The sequence below is a fragment of the Schistocerca gregaria genome, chromosome 4 (assembly GCF_023897955.1).
Source record: "Schistocerca gregaria isolate iqSchGreg1 chromosome 4, iqSchGreg1.2, whole genome shotgun sequence".
Taxonomy (NCBI): domain Eukaryota; kingdom Metazoa; phylum Arthropoda; class Insecta; order Orthoptera; family Acrididae; genus Schistocerca; species Schistocerca gregaria.
The window spans coordinates 36,622,827-36,642,064 of NC_064923.1; the positions used below are offsets into that span (position 1 = coordinate 36,622,827).

General features: G+C 44.5%; 1 protein-coding gene across 1 annotated transcript in view; it reads left to right on the forward strand.

Moving 5' to 3' along the window:
- Positions 1 to 3,699: 3,699 nt before the first annotated feature.
- LOC126266736 (uncharacterized) overlaps positions 3,700 to 19,238 on the forward strand; it is an 88,120-nt gene continuing 72,581 nt past the window's right edge. The window contains exons 1-3 of the mRNA XM_049971222.1: positions 3,700 to 3,727; positions 8,470 to 8,902; positions 16,912 to 17,190. Coding sequence (XP_049827179.1) covers positions 3,700 to 3,727; positions 8,470 to 8,902; positions 16,912 to 17,190 — 740 coding nt within the window. The remainder of the gene's footprint in view (positions 3,728 to 8,469; positions 8,903 to 16,911; positions 17,191 to 19,238) is intronic.

Genomic DNA, 19,238 nt, shown 5'->3' on the forward strand with positions numbered 1-19,238 from the left:
TTGAGAGTCGACTTTCGGTATGCATGTGCCATTCTGTATCGAGTCGTTTAAACGCGCGAGTACTCCGAAGAGGTAAACAACTGCGCGAGCGCGAACTACTCCGGCAGGGACGTAAACAGACGTCCGTGCCGTAGCACCGCCGAAGGCAGACTGTCAACTGAGCTACCCAAGCACGACTCAGGCCCCGTCCTCACAGCTTTAATTTCGTCAGTACTTCGTCTCCTACCTTCCAAACTTCACAGAAGCTCTCCTGCACATCAGCGCCCACTCCGCTCCAGAGTGAAAATCTCATTCTGCACACTTAAGTTCCTGGCGGAAGGTTCATCGAACCACATCCACAATAAATCTCTAATATTCAAGTCTAGGCGAGAGCGCGGGAAAAAACATAGTCGTACATCTTTCCGTGCGATCTCTGATTACCCTTATTTTATTATGATGATCGTTTCTCCCGATGTAGGTCGGCTCCAATAAAATATTTTCACGTTCACAGAAGAAAGTTGATATTTGAAATTTCGCAAGACGATACCGCCGCAATGAAAAACGCCTTTGTTTTAATGATTTCCATTCCAAAACCTGTATCATTTCAGTGACACTCTCTCCCCTACTTCTCGATAATACAAAGCGTGCTGCTCCTCTACGTCTACCTCTAATTCTATGCTCTGTAAACAACTGTGAGGTGCCCGGCAGAGGGGTGCCTCATGATACCAATTACTGGGGTTTCTTCCTGTTCCATTATCGTACGGAGCGCGGAAACAATGGTTGCTTGAATGTCTCTGTGCGTGCACCAATTATTCCAAGCTTATCTTCACGATCCCTATCTGAGCGTTACGTCGGCTGTTGTAGTGTATTCCTAGAGTAATCATTTAAAGCCGATTCTTGAAACTTTGTTAATGGACTTTCTATGGAGAGTTGAAGTCGATCTTCAAGAGCCTTCCAGTTGACTTTCTTCAGTGCCTCTGTGACGCCCTCCCAATAGTTGAACAAACATGTGACCATTGACACCGCCATTCTTTTTATATGTTCAATATCCCCTGTTAGTCCTATCTGGTACGGTACTACACATTTGAGCAATATTCTAGAACCAGTTCCACGAGCGATTTGTAAGCAATTTCCTTTGTAGACTGATTGCACTTCCCCAGTATTCTACCCATAAACCGCAGTCTTCCACCTGCTTTACCCACCACTAAACCTATTTGATCATTCCATTTCATATTCCTAAAAAGTGTGAAGCCAGGTATTTGTATGAGTTGGACGATTCTAACAGTGACTCATTGATATTATAGTCACAGGACTCTACGCTTTTTTTTGTGAAGTGGAAAATTTTACATTTATCAACATTTAAAGCAAGTTGCCAATCCCTGCACCACTTCGAATTCTTATCAAGATCTGTCAGACAGTACATCATTGTAGATATCAGCATCATCTGCAAAAATCCTGATTTTACTATTAGTATTGTCCGAAAGGTCATGAACACCAAGTGCCGAAACACACTTCCCTGGATCACACGCGAAGCTACTTCTACATCTGACGATGACTCTCCATCCAAGACAACACGTTGCGTCCACCCCACCAAAAGTTTTCGATCCAGTCACAAGTTTCACTTCGTACCCACATATGATCGTACATTTGACAATAAGCGTAGGTGTGTTATGGAATCAACTGCTTTTCGGAAAGCAAGAAATACAGCATCTACCTGATTGCCTTGATCCAAAGCGAAAAGTGGAAGTTGGGTTTCACAAGATCGAAGTTTTCAAAATCCATGCTGGTTGGCGTTCAGGAGATCATTCTGTTCAAGATACCGCATTAATTTTGAGCTCAGAGTATTTTACAACAAATCGATGTCAAGGATATTGAACGATTGTTTTGTGGATCACTTTTACTTCCCCTCTTGTAGACGAATGTGACTTGTGCTTTTTTCCAATAACTGAGTACGCCTTTTTATTCGAGGGATCAACAATAGATTATAATAATAATAAGAGGCTGCAAATTAAGCATAGAATCTGTCAAGGATTCCGTCGGGCCCTGGAGGTTTCTTCCTTTTTAACGATTTCTTTAAAACGGAGTTAAGCATTTCAGCTTGCTAACCTTAATTTCATTTGCTGTCTCATTCACTAGCGACAGGACACTAACTTCTGTGCCACTAACATCCTTTATATACGATCAGACGATACTGTTACGGTAGTCACTGAAGGCATCACGCATAGCCCTCTTGTCAGCCAAACACATTTAATTCAGTCTCTCTCTACCTACAGACCTATGCTTTGTTTTACACCTATTATACAGTAATCTCTTGTTTTTTTACATGTTACTTTGCAGTGACTGTATACCATGCAGGTTTCTGAGATTCAGACTTCAGTGTTTATGTATTTGCGATTCATAAAGCAGTTTATTAATAAAGTCCTATATAAATCTTTTTATTATAATTGTATTCCACTATGCATGGTTACCCCCCACCCTTGTTTTTAAGAATAAAATAGGAATTGCATTTTAGGTGCTTCCACACTTCACATGTGAAACTACTACCCAGCTTTCTCTGCCACTGTTTACGACTCTATTCCTGTGTCGCTTCGCGTTGCATATGTTCTTAAGCACATACCCCCGTTTTCCTTTATCAGTGCCGGCTCAGTTTGAGCTCCGTTTGTCGAGGTGGTCGCTGTGAATGTTGCCACAACGAAGTCTATGTACGATTTGAAGCTTTCCTTTCTCCAGTCCCAGATGGCGGTCCATTTTATAAGCGCCAGTGTATCTACACTAGACTTCCGTTACCTTACTTTCACCGTACAACATGAACGTACGTTTCATCATCTACGCATGAATCGTTTTACGCTTTTGGAGTACGTCTTACCACATAATCCTTATTCTTTATTTCTTTATCGAGATAATGCTCCTTGCATTCTACCTTTCCCCAGTGTTTCTTCTAGCTAGGTCGCTTATTTTGCAAGCAGCATTTTATCTAAACTGCACCTGCGTTACCTAGCCTTCCATCATACAAGTTTTGCTCATTGAGATTTGTATTCTTTGACAGTTTGAATGTCGCTTTCACACCTATACATAATTTGTTGTACCTTTTACATCCATCTGGTTTACAATTCTTATCTTATTTTAGATCTACTGTTTGATGATGATGTTCCCCGCATTCTGCTCTATTTTCAATTTGTCTACCGATCTCTTGACGGTTAGACATTTTCATCACAATTGGACAAAGAACGTTCGGTCCCCTACTGATTATCCTTTGAACTGAATTATGAAATAAATAACAACGCTTAATTTTTCCTATGTTGCTTCACGTATAGTTCAACTAAATTTTAACTGAAACCGGATTACTCTTGTTTATATATAAATGTAACACTTGAAGATGTGGCACTAACGCCGCCAAACTAGGTGGGTAGTAAGTAATTATTTATGATACAGCTGAAGCAGTCTTGTTCTTAATGGAAAATTACTTTCCAATGACGCCACCGTTTCCCCTCTGACCACCAGTCCTGTCTTTCTGCGCCGTGCAGTCGGAATGAAACAGTGCAGTCGAAGGCTTATCGTCCGTGACCAGGAAAAAATTTCTGCCGTACAGGTAATGATGAGATTTGGTGATACGATATGCTCTAGCCAGGGATTCCTTCTCTGAGCGATGCTCAAAGTTTTTTTTAAAAAAATGCGATGGGGCGCTTTGTTTTGCCAATTTTGTGGGATAAAACCGTCCCGATGTCATGCGGCGAGGCATCAACAGCAGGTACAAGTGGTTTGAGCAGATAGCAGTGCATAAAGCAAGGTTGACGAAGCAATGCATTTTTCAGTGTTTGGAACTTTTCGTCACAGTCTTTTGTCCAACGCAACGGAATTGTTGGAATGCTTGCAAATGCTTCGTCGAAGAACTAGCGCCAATGGCGTCGATGATATGTGCTAAGTATTCCATCGTTGTGCTGAGAAAACAACATTTCTGTAAGTTACGTTTGAGGCCCGCCTCAAAAGAACAGTCCAAACTTGTAAGGTGCTGTTTACGGTGCTTGTCGGGAGACTATTATGTCATTAAGGCGATTAAAACTAGAAGGCACGTTGGACGTTACTTTGCCGAGAAATTTTTGAAACAACGCAGCACTACCGAAATGTAAGCGTTGATATTCAGAGAGGCCGACATGAGTATTCTCAACAAATATGTTCTTTGCCTCTTCGTCCAATGGTAATTAAAGATAGGCTTTCGCAAGATCAATTTTTCAGAAGAACTGTCCGCCTGCTAGGCGATCCAAAATTTCCTTTATACGGGAGAACCGGTTGGAATCAACTTCTGTCTGTGAATTTCCCATGGTCTGAAATCAGCGCAAAGATGAATCTACGAATGACGACTAAGGGTGATGCCCACTGACTTGTTGAAACTCTTCCCGTCGGAGGTTCGAGTCCTCCTTCGGGCATGGGTGAGTGTGTTGTCCATAGCGTAAGTTTAGATAGATTAAGTAGGGTATAAGCTTAGGGATCGATGACAGCAGTTTGGTCCCATAAGATCTTAACACAAAATTTGCTTTGCTGTAAAATGCTTTAAGACTGCAACGGATTTCGGTCTCTGAATTTCTGTAGCGACGTTGTCGCGCAATGCATGTGGCACAGGGCTTTCGTGCCAAAATTTGGGTTGCGCATTAGCTTTCAGCGTAACGTGAGCGTCAAAACCTTTTCCACCTCTTATAGCACCATTGAACAAATGCTGATAATTCTCACAGAGTTGTTGAATTGCAACATGGGGAACTTCTGTGGTAGTGCTAAGCACATTGCCCTGTATGTCTAACCCGAAGGAATCAAACGCATCCACGCCGAAAGTATTTCGGCTCATGCGTCGGCGAACTACAGTGAAAGGGACTTCTTCAGTCGTATTTTTGTGTTCTGCAGGCAGGCGACATGTTCTAAGCACTGAAAAGCTCTTGCCGTTATAGGCGGTGAGATGTAGACTTTATGTTTTCAAAGGTCGTAGGACAATTTTTCCATATGTATGTAGTTAAGCAACGTGAGAGAAGCTCCGCTATGTAGCTGAAAAGGCACTGACAGGTTACAACTTTGCAATGTCATCCACAGTTTGCGGTGTGTTCTCTGAATACAGTTGTCTACTGCACGTTGTGAAAAACTGTTCTCTGTGTCCACCAGCCCAGTAGAGCTAGTTGAGTGAATTTGAAGAAACTTTATGAGCCGGCAACTGCCACCAAGCGGCTCTAGGCGCTTCAGTCCGGAACCACGCGGCTGTTAGAGTCGCAGGTTCGAATCCTGCCTCTGGCTTAGATGTGTGTGATGTCCTTAGGTTAGTTAGGTTTAAGTAGTTCCAAGTCTAGTGGACTGATGACCTCAGATGTTAAGTCCATAGTGCTGAGAGCCACTTTTTAGACTTTTTGAAGTATTAAACCTGTGTGTTATTTTTCTACGTCTTCGCCTATCTCATTTTTGAGCAGGATAAGGCGCAGAATCTGAACAGGTAATCCGTTTCTGCTTCCCGTGTCAAACGGGGGGGGGGGGGGCGAGGGGGGGCTTTCTATTATTTTGCAAGCAGACCGGTTTTGTACGTCCCGAGCGAAGACAAAATTTGCATTCAGTTTGTCTGAAGAAGCAATTCTCCGATCGTGCGTGATGTGGCATTCATTTCACGGATTACTTCGCTTCGCGTGCAGCTGGGGCCGTGTAATTAGCGTTGCTCCGGCCTGGAGAATGCTGTATGTAGTCGGGTGTGCGGTCGTGTTTAGGCGTTGCTGACCTGCGAGCGTGGGACGGCGGCTGTGGTCGGGACACGGGCTGTTCGTCTCAACTGAAGCGATGACTGGTGGACGGAAACCTTGCTCCGCTATATCTTGAACTTCGGGTGTGTCTTTAACATTAAGCACTTCACTGCGGCTACGGTTTAGAAATTCGGGCACTAATCTCTGATCTGACAGATTGTGAGTAACAGCATCGCAAAACATTTCATCCTGATAAGCTGCATCACAGATACAATTGAATTTACAGACTCTAGTCATGCCCTAAAATTACGCAATCAATTTTTTATGGGATTGATAACTGTGACATTGCGTGAGGAAAAATTTATAGCGTGCAGTAGCGGCGTATATGTGCAAAAATTCTTCTACTCTTGCAATTGTGACCTCGTAGCGCTGGGTTCGTGGCTGACTGAGGGGAAACCATTTCACTAGGAGGGTGGGCAGGGGGGGAGGGGGGTGTAGTTGTACTCGTAATCTCCTGCACATGAGAGGAAAAATGTATGACGCGACTCAACTGTCCGGCAGGAGGAGGGAGAAGCAGAATGTCTTCTTTAGCTTCTGGGGCATATCGCTGCTGGGTGATTGCCCTTGTACGAGACAAGAAACTGCTGACAGCAGTTCTGTTCTTTGTTGACTCTGAAACTGCTCAACAGATCTTAGACGCCATTCAGCACTTAGATGTTGCTCTACCCGGTTTACCATGATTGTACAACTTAAATAATTCAACTAATACGTTTCAAATGTAACATACTCATATACACACACAAAAGAACTCAACAGAAAGAAAAAAAATCTCCTGATGTGGCGTCCAAAGCTCCTTGTTGCACTTACTTTTTCCGATCGCCAGTGCGTTATGACTTCCTCTGCACGCTGCGGGGCTCTTTAGTGGATACAGGCGAGAGTAACAGACGCCGTTCATGAACAGAGAACTCAGATAGTAATTTATTCGACACGTGATATCAAGACGATAGCGGCCAGCGCTGCTACCGACACCCGTGACGGCATCTCGTGCAGAACAACCGCGCTCGCCGTAACTAGCGACAGCGGGGTCGCAGGGCTGCTCTTAGCCGGCAGTCAGTCAAGCCACTGCCACCACGAGCCGCAAGCCCAGCACTCACCCAACGGAGGCACCAGTTCCAGGCCAACAGTCACTGTATTCGTCCGTATAAAAGTCGGTGGTTAATGTTCAGACGGTCAGCTGTGTTGTTCCTTTATGTAACGGTGAGAACCAAACAGCTGACTTGGCAGAATTCACGTAGGGGAGATTTGTAAAATCGATTGATATTCTTTTTAGTCAGATCAGTTTAATATATCGTTAAACTGAACAAATTAATGTGTTAATCCCAAGCTACTTTGGCGTCAAAATTATTCCCCTGTACCCTACTGACCATTAGAATTGCTACACCAAGAGGAAATGCACATGATAAATGGGTATTCATTGGACAAATATATTATTTTAGAACAGACATGTGATTACATTTTGACGCAATTTGGGTGCATAGATCCTGAGAAATCAGTAACCTCTAGCCGAAATAACGGCCTTGATACGACTGGGCATTGAGTCAAACAGAGCTTCGATCGCGTGTACAGGTACAGCTGCCCACGCACCTTCAATACGGTACCACAGTTCATCAAGAGTCGTGACTGGCGTATTGTGACGAGCCAGTTTCTCGCCTGCCATTGACCAGACGTTTTCAATTGGTGAGAGATCTCGAGAATGTCCTGGCCAGGACAGCAGTCGAACATTTTCTCTATCCAGAAAGGCCCCTACAGGACCTGCAACATGCGGTCGTGCTGAAATGTAGGGTTTCGTAGGGATCGAATGAAGGGTAGAGCCACGGGTCGTAACACATCTGAAATGTGACGTCCGCTGTTGAAAGTGCCGTCAATGCGAAGAAGAGATGACCGAGACGTGTAACCAATGGCACCCCATAGCATCACGCCTGGTGATAGGCCAGTATGGCGATGAGGAATACACGCTTCCAATGTGCGTTCACCGCGATGTCGCCAACCACAGATGCGACCATCATAATGCTGTAAACAGATTCTGGATTCATCTGAAAAAATGACGTTTTGTCATTCGTGTACCCAGGTTCGTCGTCGAGTACACCATCGCAGGCGCTCCTGTGTGTGATGCAGCGTCAAGGGTTTCCGCAGCCATGGTCTCGGAGCTTATAGTCCATGCTGCTGCAAACGTCGTCGAACTGTTCGTGCAGATGATTGTTGTCTTGTCCCCATCTGTTGACTCAGAGATCGAGACGTGGCTGCACGATCCGTTACAGCCATGCGGATAAAGCGCCTGTCATCTCGACTGCTAGTGATACGAGGCCGTTGGGATCCAGCACGGCGTTCCGTATTACCCTCCTGAACCCACCGATTCCATAGTCATTGGATCTCGACCAACGAGAGCGGCAATGTTGCGATACGGTAAACTGCAATCGTGGTAGGCTCCAATCCGGCGTATATCAAAGTCGGAAACGTGATGCTACGCATTTCTCCTCCTTACACGAGGCATCACAACAACGTTTCACCACGCAACGCCGGTCAACTGTTGTTTGTGTATGAGAAATCTGTTGGAAATGTTCCTCATGTCAGCACGTTGTAGGTGTCGCCACCGGCGCCAACATTGTGTGAGTGCTCATTTGCATGTCACAGCCTCTTCTTCCTATCGGTTAAATTTCGCGACTGTAGCACGTCATCTTCTTGGTGTAGCAATTTTAATGGCCAGTATTGTAATTCTCCACTTTAGGATACATAGGCACTCCACTGTGCACAGTGATTGCAGCTCGTGTCTTAAAGGCGCGTTCGGGTCTCGATCAGCTTCCCAGGTTGGGGTACACATTGTTACACGCGTGGAGTGTTGCAGCTGCCCTGCGCTCCCCGCTGTACTGCCGCCTCGGCGCCTGCCGGCAGGTGAAGGTGTCGACGTTCGGCTACTGGGGCGGCCCGCAGCGGCTGGTGGTGGAGCTGGCGGCGGAGCGGCGCGCCGCGGGGGCGGCGGAGGCGGCGCTGCCCCCGGGCCGGCCGGAGCGCATGCTGGCGCAGTCGGCCGCGCTGCTGCGGCGCGCCGCCGCCGCCTTCTACCTGTGCGGCCACCTCATGATGCTCGCCTGGTACGCCTCGCCGCTCGTCGCCAACGCCGCGCTCGCCCCGGACCCCGACACCAACGCCACGCTGCCCAGGTGCGTACTGGTAGCCAGCTGTAGTTTGAGCTAAACGTTCACGCAAATGCGGTGCAAACTTAAGATTATAATTTGGAAGTTATCCAATTTTCGTGAAATTCCGACGCTGGACAAAAGTATGAAAAACTAAAAACACAACACATTACCACGCCTGATACTGTACAGGAAACAAGGTGGCAATCAAAACAACTATCTGTCATCTCGAAATGGATAAATACGGGTCCTGTATTTTTTCTGAGGAAATCTAGTGGCATTTTCGTGCAAACTAGTGGCTACTTCACAAAAAAATGGTTCAAATGGCTCTGAGCACATCGGGACTTAACATCTTAGGTCATCAGTCCCCTAGAACTTAGAACTACTTAAACCTACCTTACCTAAGGACATCACACAACATCCAGCCATTACGAGCCAGAGAAAATCCCTGACCCCGCCGGGAATCGAACCCGGAAACCCGGGCGTGTGAAGCGAGAACGCTACCGCACGACCACGAGATGCGGGCGCTACTGCACATAACGATGGTGTAGGTGGGTTGTAATCGGACACTCCTCTCTCCAAAGTGCACCACAAAGGCTCAGCGATATCACTAACAAGATTAAACTGCCTGTCAATTCCCGGTTGATTAACAAATGTACACACTGAATCGTCCTTTCACAATTTACCCACGAACAACAGGAACAGTGAATCACAATTGTCGAGGATGGATCTAGACAGCTGTCAAATCAAAGTCAAAGCGTAAAGGGTGAAACACAGTCTGGCTATGGATCACATCAATACGCTCAGCAGAATCAACATTCGTATCATAAACCGTCTCCACATCCAGTAGATATTAGGGCGCCATCTACAGGCACAATGTGTACGTCTGGAAGGCTTCCTGACGACTGACTGCCATATTACCAGATTCACCACTTATAAAGCAATATGCGGACAGGATGACATCAGTGGAGACACAAAATCTGTCTTTGGTGTGCCGGCCGCTGTGACAGAGCGGTTCTAGGCCCTTCAATCCGGAACCGCGCGACTGCTACGGTCGCAGGTTACAATCCTGCCCCGGGCATGGATGTGTGTGTTGTCCTTAGGTTAGTTAGGTTCAAGTAGTTCTAAGTCTCAGGGGACTGATGACCTCAGATGTCAAGTCCCTTAGTGCTCAGAGCCATTTGAACCATTTTGTCTTTGGTGGCCATGCGAGATGCAATTATTCATCCTCATGGTGACAGAACCAGTCCAGGACGAAATGTGAGTGTGTTCGTAAGGGACCAAACTGCTGAGCCCATCAGTCCCTGCACTTACACACTATTTAAACTAACTTGTGCTAAGAGCAACACACACACACCCATGCCCGAGAGAGGAAAATGACTCTGAGCACTATGGGACTTAACTTCTGAGGACATCAGTCCCCTAGAACATAGAACTACGTAGACCTAACTAACTTAAGGATATCACACACATTCATGCCCGAAGCAGGATTCGAAGCTGCGACCGTAGTGGTCACGCGGTTCCAGACTGTAGCACCTAGAACCGCTCGGCCACCCCATCCAGCCCGAGAGAGGACTGGAACCTCTGGTGAACGTCCGCGTACTTTGCCCTTCGTTCCACTGTTGTGAAGAATTTCGCTTCAGTACGTTGCCTCTCGTAGAATTTCGGCGTAAATCATGTGAAACGAAGTTTCTAGTCATAACTCATAAGTAATAAACTTGTTTTCAAAACACCATGTGTGTTTCTTGTCACCGACATACAGTATGCGGTTGTTGTACGCAATGCAACTTCGGTATGTTATTTTGAAAAATATAATTTTATGCTCATAAATATGCCATATAATAACAATATACATAATTTCATCGAATTACATTTGTGATGGACTTTCAGCTGTGAGTTTTCACTTTCCGTTAACTAAGTAGCTGACAGTAGAAAAACAACAGAAATATAAAGTTACGAGGAGCGTCCAATAGGTAATGCACACAGACAGTTTCGAATCAAAAAATGCGGAATTTGTTGTGGGACAACGTGGAATATTCCCGCTTCAAAAAATGGTTCAAATGCCTCTGAGCACTATGGGACTGAACTTCTGAGGTCATCAGTCCCCTAGAACTCTTGTTGTTGTGGTCTTGAGTCCTGTGACTGGTTTGATGCAGCTCTCCATGCTACTCTATCCTGTGCAAGCTCCTTCATCTCCCAGTACCTACTGGAACCTACATCCTTCTGAATCTGCTTAGTGTATTCATCTCTTGGTCTACGATTTTGACCCTCCACGCTGCCCTCCAATGCTAAATCCCTTGATGCCTCAGAACATGTCCTACCAACCGATCCCTTCTTCTAGTCAAGTTGTGCCACAAACTTCTCATCTCCCCAATCCTATTCAATACCTCCTCATTAGTTCCGTAATCTACCCACCTAAACTTCAACGTTCTTCTGTAGCACCACATCTCGAAAGCTTCTATTCTCTTCTTGTGCAAACTATTTATCATCCACGTTTCACTTCCATACATGGCTACACTCCATACAAATACTTTCAGAAACGACTACCTGACACTTAAATCTATATTTGATGTTAACAAATTTCTCTTCTTCAGAAACGCTTTCCTTGCCATTGCCAGTCTACATTTTATATCCTCTCTACTTCGACCATCATCAGTTATTTTGCTCCCCAAATAGCAAAACTCCTTTACAACTTTAAATGTCTCATTGCCTAATCTAATTCTCTCAGCATCACCCGACTTAATTCGACTACATCCCATTATCCTCGGTTTGCTTTTGTTGATGTTCATCTTATACCCTCCTTTCAAGACGCTGTCCATTCCATTCAACTGCTCATCCAAGTCCTTTGCAGTCTCTGACAGAATTACAATGTCATCGGCGAAACTCAAAGTTTTTATTTCTTCTCCGTGGATTTCAATATCTACTCCAAATTTTTATTTTGTTTCCTTTACTGCGTGCTCAATATACAGATTGAATAACATGGGGGAGAGGCTACAACTCTGTCTCACTCCCTTCGCAACCACTGCTTTTCTTTCATGCTCCTCAACTCTTATAGCTGCCATCTGGTTTCTGTACAAATTGTAAATAGCCTTTCGCTTCCTGTATTTTACCCTTGCCACCTTTAGAATTTTAAAGACCGTATTCCAGTCAACATTGTCAAAAGCTTTCTCTAAGTCTACAAATACTAGAAACGTAGGTTTGCCTTTTCTTAATCTTTCTTCTAAGATAAGTCGTAAGGTCAGTATTGCCCCACGTGTTCCAACATTTGTACGGAATCCAAGCTGATCTTCTCCGAGGTCGGCTTCTACCAGTTTTTCCATTCGCCTGTAAAGAATCCGAGTTAGTATTTTGCAGTTGTGACTTGTTAAACTGATAGTTCGGTAATTTTCACATCTGTCAACACCTGCTTTCTTTGGGATTGGAATTATCATATTCTTCTTGACGTCTGAGGCTATTTCGACTGTCTCGTACATCTTGCTCACCGGATGGTAGAGTTTTGTCAGGACTGGCTCTCCCAAGGCCGTCAGTAGTTCTAATAGAATGTTGTATACTCCCGGGGCCTTGTTTCGACTCAGGTCTTTCAGTGTTCTGTCAAACTCTTCACGCAGTATCGTATCTCTCATTTCATCTTCATCTGCATCCTCTTCCATTTCCATAATATTGTGCACAAGTACATTGCCCTTGTATAGACCCTCTATATACTCCTTCCACCTTTCTGCTTTCCCTTCTTTGCTTAGAACTGGGTTTCTTGATGTTCATACAAGTGGCTCTCTTTTCTCAAAATGTCTCTTTAATTTTCTTGTAGGCAGTATCTATCTTACCCCTAGTGAGATAAGCTTCTACATCCTTACATTTGTCCTCTAGCCATCCCTGCTTAGCCATTTTGCGCTTCCTGTCGATCTCATTTTTGAGACGTTTGTATTCCTTTTGCCTGCTTCATTTACTGCATTTTTATATTTTCTCCTTTCATCAATTAAATTCAATATTTCTTCTGTTACCAAGGATTTCAACTACCCCTTGTCTTTTTACCTACTTGATCTTCTGCTGCCTTCAGTACTTCATCCGTCAGAACTACCAATTCTTCTTCTACTGTATTTATTTCCCCTATTCCTGTCAATTGTTCCCTTATTCTCTCCCTGAAACACTGTACAACCTCTGGTTCTTTCAGTCTGTCCAGGTCCCATCTCCTTCAATTCCCACCTTTTTGCAGTTTCTTCAGTTTTAATCTACAGTTCATAACCAATAGATTGTGGTCAGAGTCCACATCTGCCCCTAGAAATGTCTTACAATTTAAAACCTGGTTCCTAAATCTCTGTCTTATGATTATATAATCTATCCGATACCTTTTAGTATCTTCAGGGTTCTTCCATGTATACAACCGTCTTTTATGATTCTTGAACCAAGTGTTAGCTATGATTAAGTTATGCTCTGTGCAAAATTCTACCAGACGGCTTCTTCTTTCATTTCCACCCCCAATCCATATTCACCTACTATGTTTCCTTCTCTCCCTTTTCCTACTCTCGAATTCCAGTCACCCATGACTATTAAATTTTCGTTTCCCTTCACTACCTGAATAATTTCTTTTATCTCATCATACATTTCATCGATTTCATCATCATCTGCATAGCTAGTTGGCATATAAACTTGTACTACTGTGGTAGGCGTGGGGTTCGTATCTATCTTGGCCACAATTATACGTTCACTATGCTGTTTGTAGTAGCTTACTCACACTTCAACTTTTTTATTCATTATTAAACCTACTCCTGCACTACCTCTATTTGATTTTGTATTTATAACCCTGTATTCACATGAGCAGAAGTATTGTTCCGCCTGCCACCGAACTTCACTAATTCGCACTATAACTATTTTTAACCTATACATTTCACTTTTTAAATTTTCTGCCCGTTAAGGGATCTGAAATTCTACGCTCCCATCCGTAGAACGCCAGTTTTCTTTCTCCTGATAACGACGTCCTCCTGAGTAGTCCCCGCCCGGAGATCCGAATGGGGGACTATTTTACCTCCGGAATATTTTACCCAAGAGGACGCCATCATCATTTAATGATACAGTAAAGCTGCGTGACCTCGGGAAAAATTACGGCTTTAGTTTCCCCTTGCTTTCAGCCGTTCGCAGTACCGGCACAGCAAGGCCGTTTTGGTTAGTGTTACAAGGCCAGATCAGTCAATCATCCAGACTGTTGGCCGTGGAACTACTGAAAAGGCTGCTGCCCCTCTTCAGAGACCACATGTTTGTCTGGCCTCTCAACAGATACCCCTCCGTTGTGGTTGCACCCACGGTACGGCTATCGGTATCGTCGAGGCACGCAAGCCTCCCCACCAACGGCAAGGTCCATGGTTCATGAGGGTAGGCCCCAGAACTTAGAACTACTTAAACCTAACTAACATAAAGACATGACACACATCCATGCCCGAGTCAGGATTCGAACCTGCGACCGTAGCGGTCGCGCGGTTCCAGACTGTAGCGCCTCGGCCACTCTGGCCGGCTTCCCGCTTCAGCCCCTAGAGTTTGATGAAGTTTTCGTAGTTGGCGGTGCTATACGTGGCATCACATGGACGTCTGTAACAGAGGTGCTTTACAAGCAGGGGGCTGTCGTTGAGTTTTTTTTTTTTTTTTTTTTTTTTTTTTTTTTTTTTTTTTGCGGAAAACCAGACCGTCGCAGATACTCACAGGCGCTTGCAGAGTGTCTACGGAGGCCTGGCAGTGAACATCTCCCGCCTGCCGCACATAGCTGCGACTTCTGCAGTGTTGGGACGTGTAGCTCACTCATTGTAGCTCATCGACGGATCACAGTGAAACACCTGGCTGCTCAGCTGGACGTTCCTGTTGGTAATGCTGACACACTGGTCCAGCAGTTGGGGTACTCAACTGTGTGTGACCCCTCGGTTTCTAGCTGCCTAACAGAAGACTTCCACCTTATTGGCCCAATGAAGGTTGTAGTCCGAGGGAAGCAGTACGTGTGTGACTGGCAGGTTACTGACGGCGCAACACGTTGGTTCCGACGTCGACCAGGGGGCTGGTACTGTGAGGGCCAAAAGCCGAGACACTGAACGGAGAGACAAAAGAATGGGGAGGTATAAGCCAACCTGCTTTCAGAAAAAAAGTATTGCTTTACTCATTGAACAACCCCTGTATTTTCTGTAACAATAATATGTACTTCAATCATGGCGACAAAATGAACATTCAGCAATGAAGTTAAATGCGCAACCAAATCATCAACATGTTGCCCGAACTACTTATTTTAAATTTGTCGTCAAAGTAGTGTGGCCGTGTAATATTTGTATGCTTTCATTACATCTAAAATGATTTAATTCAGTTTTTAACAAAACTCTTTTAATCAATTCTTCCCAAACACAAGCGTCTACACGAAAATTTCCATTCGAAACACATAACATACAGACTATTTTTAATGAAAAGCGAATTAAAAAAAGAAAAAAACCATTCCAATTTAGACTGAAACCATAGGCCCCACGGAACAATGCAGCATTCGTATACTCCTGGCCATTAAAATTGCTGCACCACGAAGATGACGTGCTACAGACGCGAAATTTAACCGACAGCAAGAAGAGGCTGTGACATGCAAATGATTAGCTGTACTGAGCATGCACACAAGGTTGGAGCCGGTGGCGATACCTACAACGTGCTGACATGAGGAAAGTTTCCAACCGATTTCTCATATACAAACAACAGTTGACCAGCGTTACCTGGTGAAACGTAGCTGTGATGCCTCGTGTAAGGAGGAGAAGTGCGTACCATCACGTTTCACACATTGAAAAGGTCGGATTATAGCCTATCGCGATTGAAGTTTATCGTATCGCGACACTGCTGCTCGCGTTGATCGAGATCCAATGACTGTTAGCACAATATGGAATCGGTGGGTTCAGGAGGGCAAGACAGAACGCCCTGCTGGATCCCAACGGCCTCGTATCACTAGCAGTCAAGATGACAAGCATCTTATCCGCATGGCTGTAACGGATCGTGCATCCACGTCTCGATCTCTGGGTTACAGATGGGGACATTTGCAAGACAACAACCATCTGCACGAACAGTTCGAGGACGTTTGCAGCAGCATGGACTATAAGCTCGGAGACCATGGCTGCGGTTACCCTAGACGCTGCATCACACACAGGAGCGCTAGCGATGTTGTACTCAATGACGAACCTGGGTGGGCGAATGGCAAAACGTCATTTTTCCGGATGAATCCAGGTTGTGTTTACAGCATCTGGATTGTCGCATCCGTGTTTGACGACATCGCGGTGAACGCACATTGGAAGCGTGTATTCGTCATCACCATACTGGTGTATCACCCAGCGTGATGGTATGGGGTGCCATTGGTTACACGTCACGGTCACCTCTTGTTCGCATTGATGACACTTTGCACAGTGGACGTTGCATTTCAGATGTGTTACGACCCGTGGCTCTACCCTTCATTCGATCCGTGCGAAACCCTACATTTCAGCAAGGTCCTGTACGGGCCTTCCTTGTCAATCGTGGCCGAGCAACTGGCTCGTCACAATAGGCCAGTCACTACTCTTGATGAACTGTGGTACCGTGTTGAAGCTGCATGGGCAGCTGTACCTGTACACGCCATGCAAGCTCTGTTTGACTCAATGCCCAGGCGTATCAAGGCCGTTATGACGGCCAGAGGTGGTTGTTCTGAGTACTGATTTCTCAGGATGTATGAACGCAAATTGCGTGAAAGTGTAATCACATGTGAGTTCTAGTATAGTACATTTGTCCAATGAATACCCGTCGATCATCTGCATTTCTTCTTGTTGTAGCAATTTTAATGGCCAATAGTGTATTTTAACGTGCAGTGTGATCAGAGGAACTGTATATAGCAGTTGGTATCTGTGGACAATATCCTGAACTTGCTGCCAATTTCGGTGTAATTGCAGGGAGCTTAAAGTCTCAGTGGGGCAAACGCAAGTATAAGAGTATATATACAATAACGTTCCAAATGTCGTGGGGGAGAACGCACGTGCGGGGGTACGCAGCGGTGTCGATGGCGCCCGCAGGCACCTGCTCTTCGATGCGTGGTTCCCCTTCGACCCGGTGCCTTCGCCCAACTACGAGCTGGCGCTGCTGTACCAGTCGGTGACGCTGTACATCGCCTTCATCACGACGGCCGTCATCGACGTCTTCTACGTCAGCGTCATGGTCTACCTGGGCGTCGAACTGGAGATCCTCAACGAGGCGGTCGCCAGGAGCTGCCGGTCGCCCGAGGAGAAGGGCGACGACGACGACGACTGCTATCTGCTGGTTGGCTGCGTCAGGCACCACCAGGCGCTCAACAGGTAGGGCCGGCGCTGCCCACGCCCACCTCCAGCGTCCCTCACCTGCCGCCGTATTTCGAGGGTTCCCTGCCTCATAGTGTTCCTAATCCATCCAAATGAAAATTCATTGCCTGAGATCATTGTATAAGGGGTGATCAAAGGGTTTCGTTTGATGGCGTTTTTGCGTCATACATGCAACGCAGCGTGACTCTGATAACGGTATGTAACATCAACATGTGGGCAACATAATCATCTTTGGGTTGAAGCTCTTGTTTTCCGTATTTGCTTTAACAGTACGTATGTTTTTGGACAGAGTGTGCCTTTAGCAGAACACAATTTTGTTCTTTAACCCAAACATGTTTCACTGCAATTCCAGCAAGTTCACTGTGATTTTATTTTTCATCTGTTAAAGATAAAGAGTGTTCTTTGCTGTTTGTATACATATAACTATTAGTTTTTAAGTCATAATTACAGATTGTAAAAACACATAAATTATGAATTCATACCTTTTTACCACAGAGTGTTGTTTTTCTGATGTGTTGTGTTTCTACAGTGACTGTATTCTTCCAAAGTTTGTCATCTGCAACCACTTACACCTTGATGAAGATAAATTAATTGAGCCAAAATTACGATTTGAAAATTGTTATTTATATGCCTGAAATTAAGTAATTCTGTGTGTGCGTTTGTATGTATGTCTGTGTACATAATGTTTCACTTACATTTTCTTTTTCATCTTCATCACCGCCAAACATTATACATTGAGTTGCCAGAGTCACTGGCATTGTTTCACTGGTTACCAGCTGTAAAAACAAACATGGCGGACAGTGGAACAGTTGAAGGTGTAAAAGTAAGATGGCTGACAGTGGAACAGTTGAAGGTGGTTCTTGTTCGTGTGTGCTCATGTGTGCGTTCTGTCTGTTTGTAAGTTGATGAGGAGGCTCTTGTTTTTGTGTGTTGGGTGTCCTTTTTAATGTTGTGTTGAGTTTATATATAGTGTTTGTGTCATATCCATCCTCTACTGCTATTTGTCTGATTGTCTGCAATTCATTATTGTAGTTGTTTTCTGTGAGTGGGGTTTTGTTCAGTCTGTGTAGAATGTATTGGAAGCCGCCTAATTTGTGTGTAATCGGATGATTAGAATCTTTGTGAATGGCTGTGCTGGTGGTGGTTACTTTCCTGAATGTAGAGAATTGGTGTTGGTTGTTGTGTCTCTATATTGTGAGGTCAAGGGAGTTTAACCTCTTGTCATGTTCTGTTTCTATGGCGAATTTTATCTTTGGGTGTACTTTGATGATATCACTGTGGATTTGTTGGATGCGACTTGGTGTTTCATCTACAAGGCATATGATGTCATGTACATAACAGTACCAATATATATCTCATGAATATAAAGAATAACTGTATATATGCAAATGTAAACAGTATGTCACCTGCAGGTCGTCATGCCAAACACAAATCTGAAAATGAATGACTGAAGCAAGAAATTAGATAACTACATACAAAAAAAGTAGGAACTCAATGTTGAACTATTCAAAATTCATCATGGACTAGGAAATCACATTAAAATCTCTGAAATATTTAATGATATCATGAATAGAGTCAAACAAAACACAATGACACAAATAAAATCAAAATGGAATAAACAACAACAAAAAATAAACACTCTTTTAAAAAAAATCGAAGTTTTAGCACATAAAAATAGAAAGCAAGCAAACTACACATTCCACCAACGTATGGTCAACCTTACTGACATACAACTTACCAACCAAGAAGTAAATTTTCTAGAAAAAGGCCCAAAATACCATGCCAACACACACATCACACACAAGACAGTGGAGGATCCTATCACAGAAAGTGAGCACATCATAAAACAACAAGAAAGGAACAATAACCCAAACTGCAATACAGGTCTGACAAGGAGAATTAGACGCAGAAGAAATAAGATGCACAATAACGGAAAACAAAAACAACATATTGGCAGGAACAAAAACTGAAGAAGAAAAAACATCCAGAAAAATAGAGGACGAACTTGAAAACAATGAGGCACTCATTACGAAATCAGACAAGGG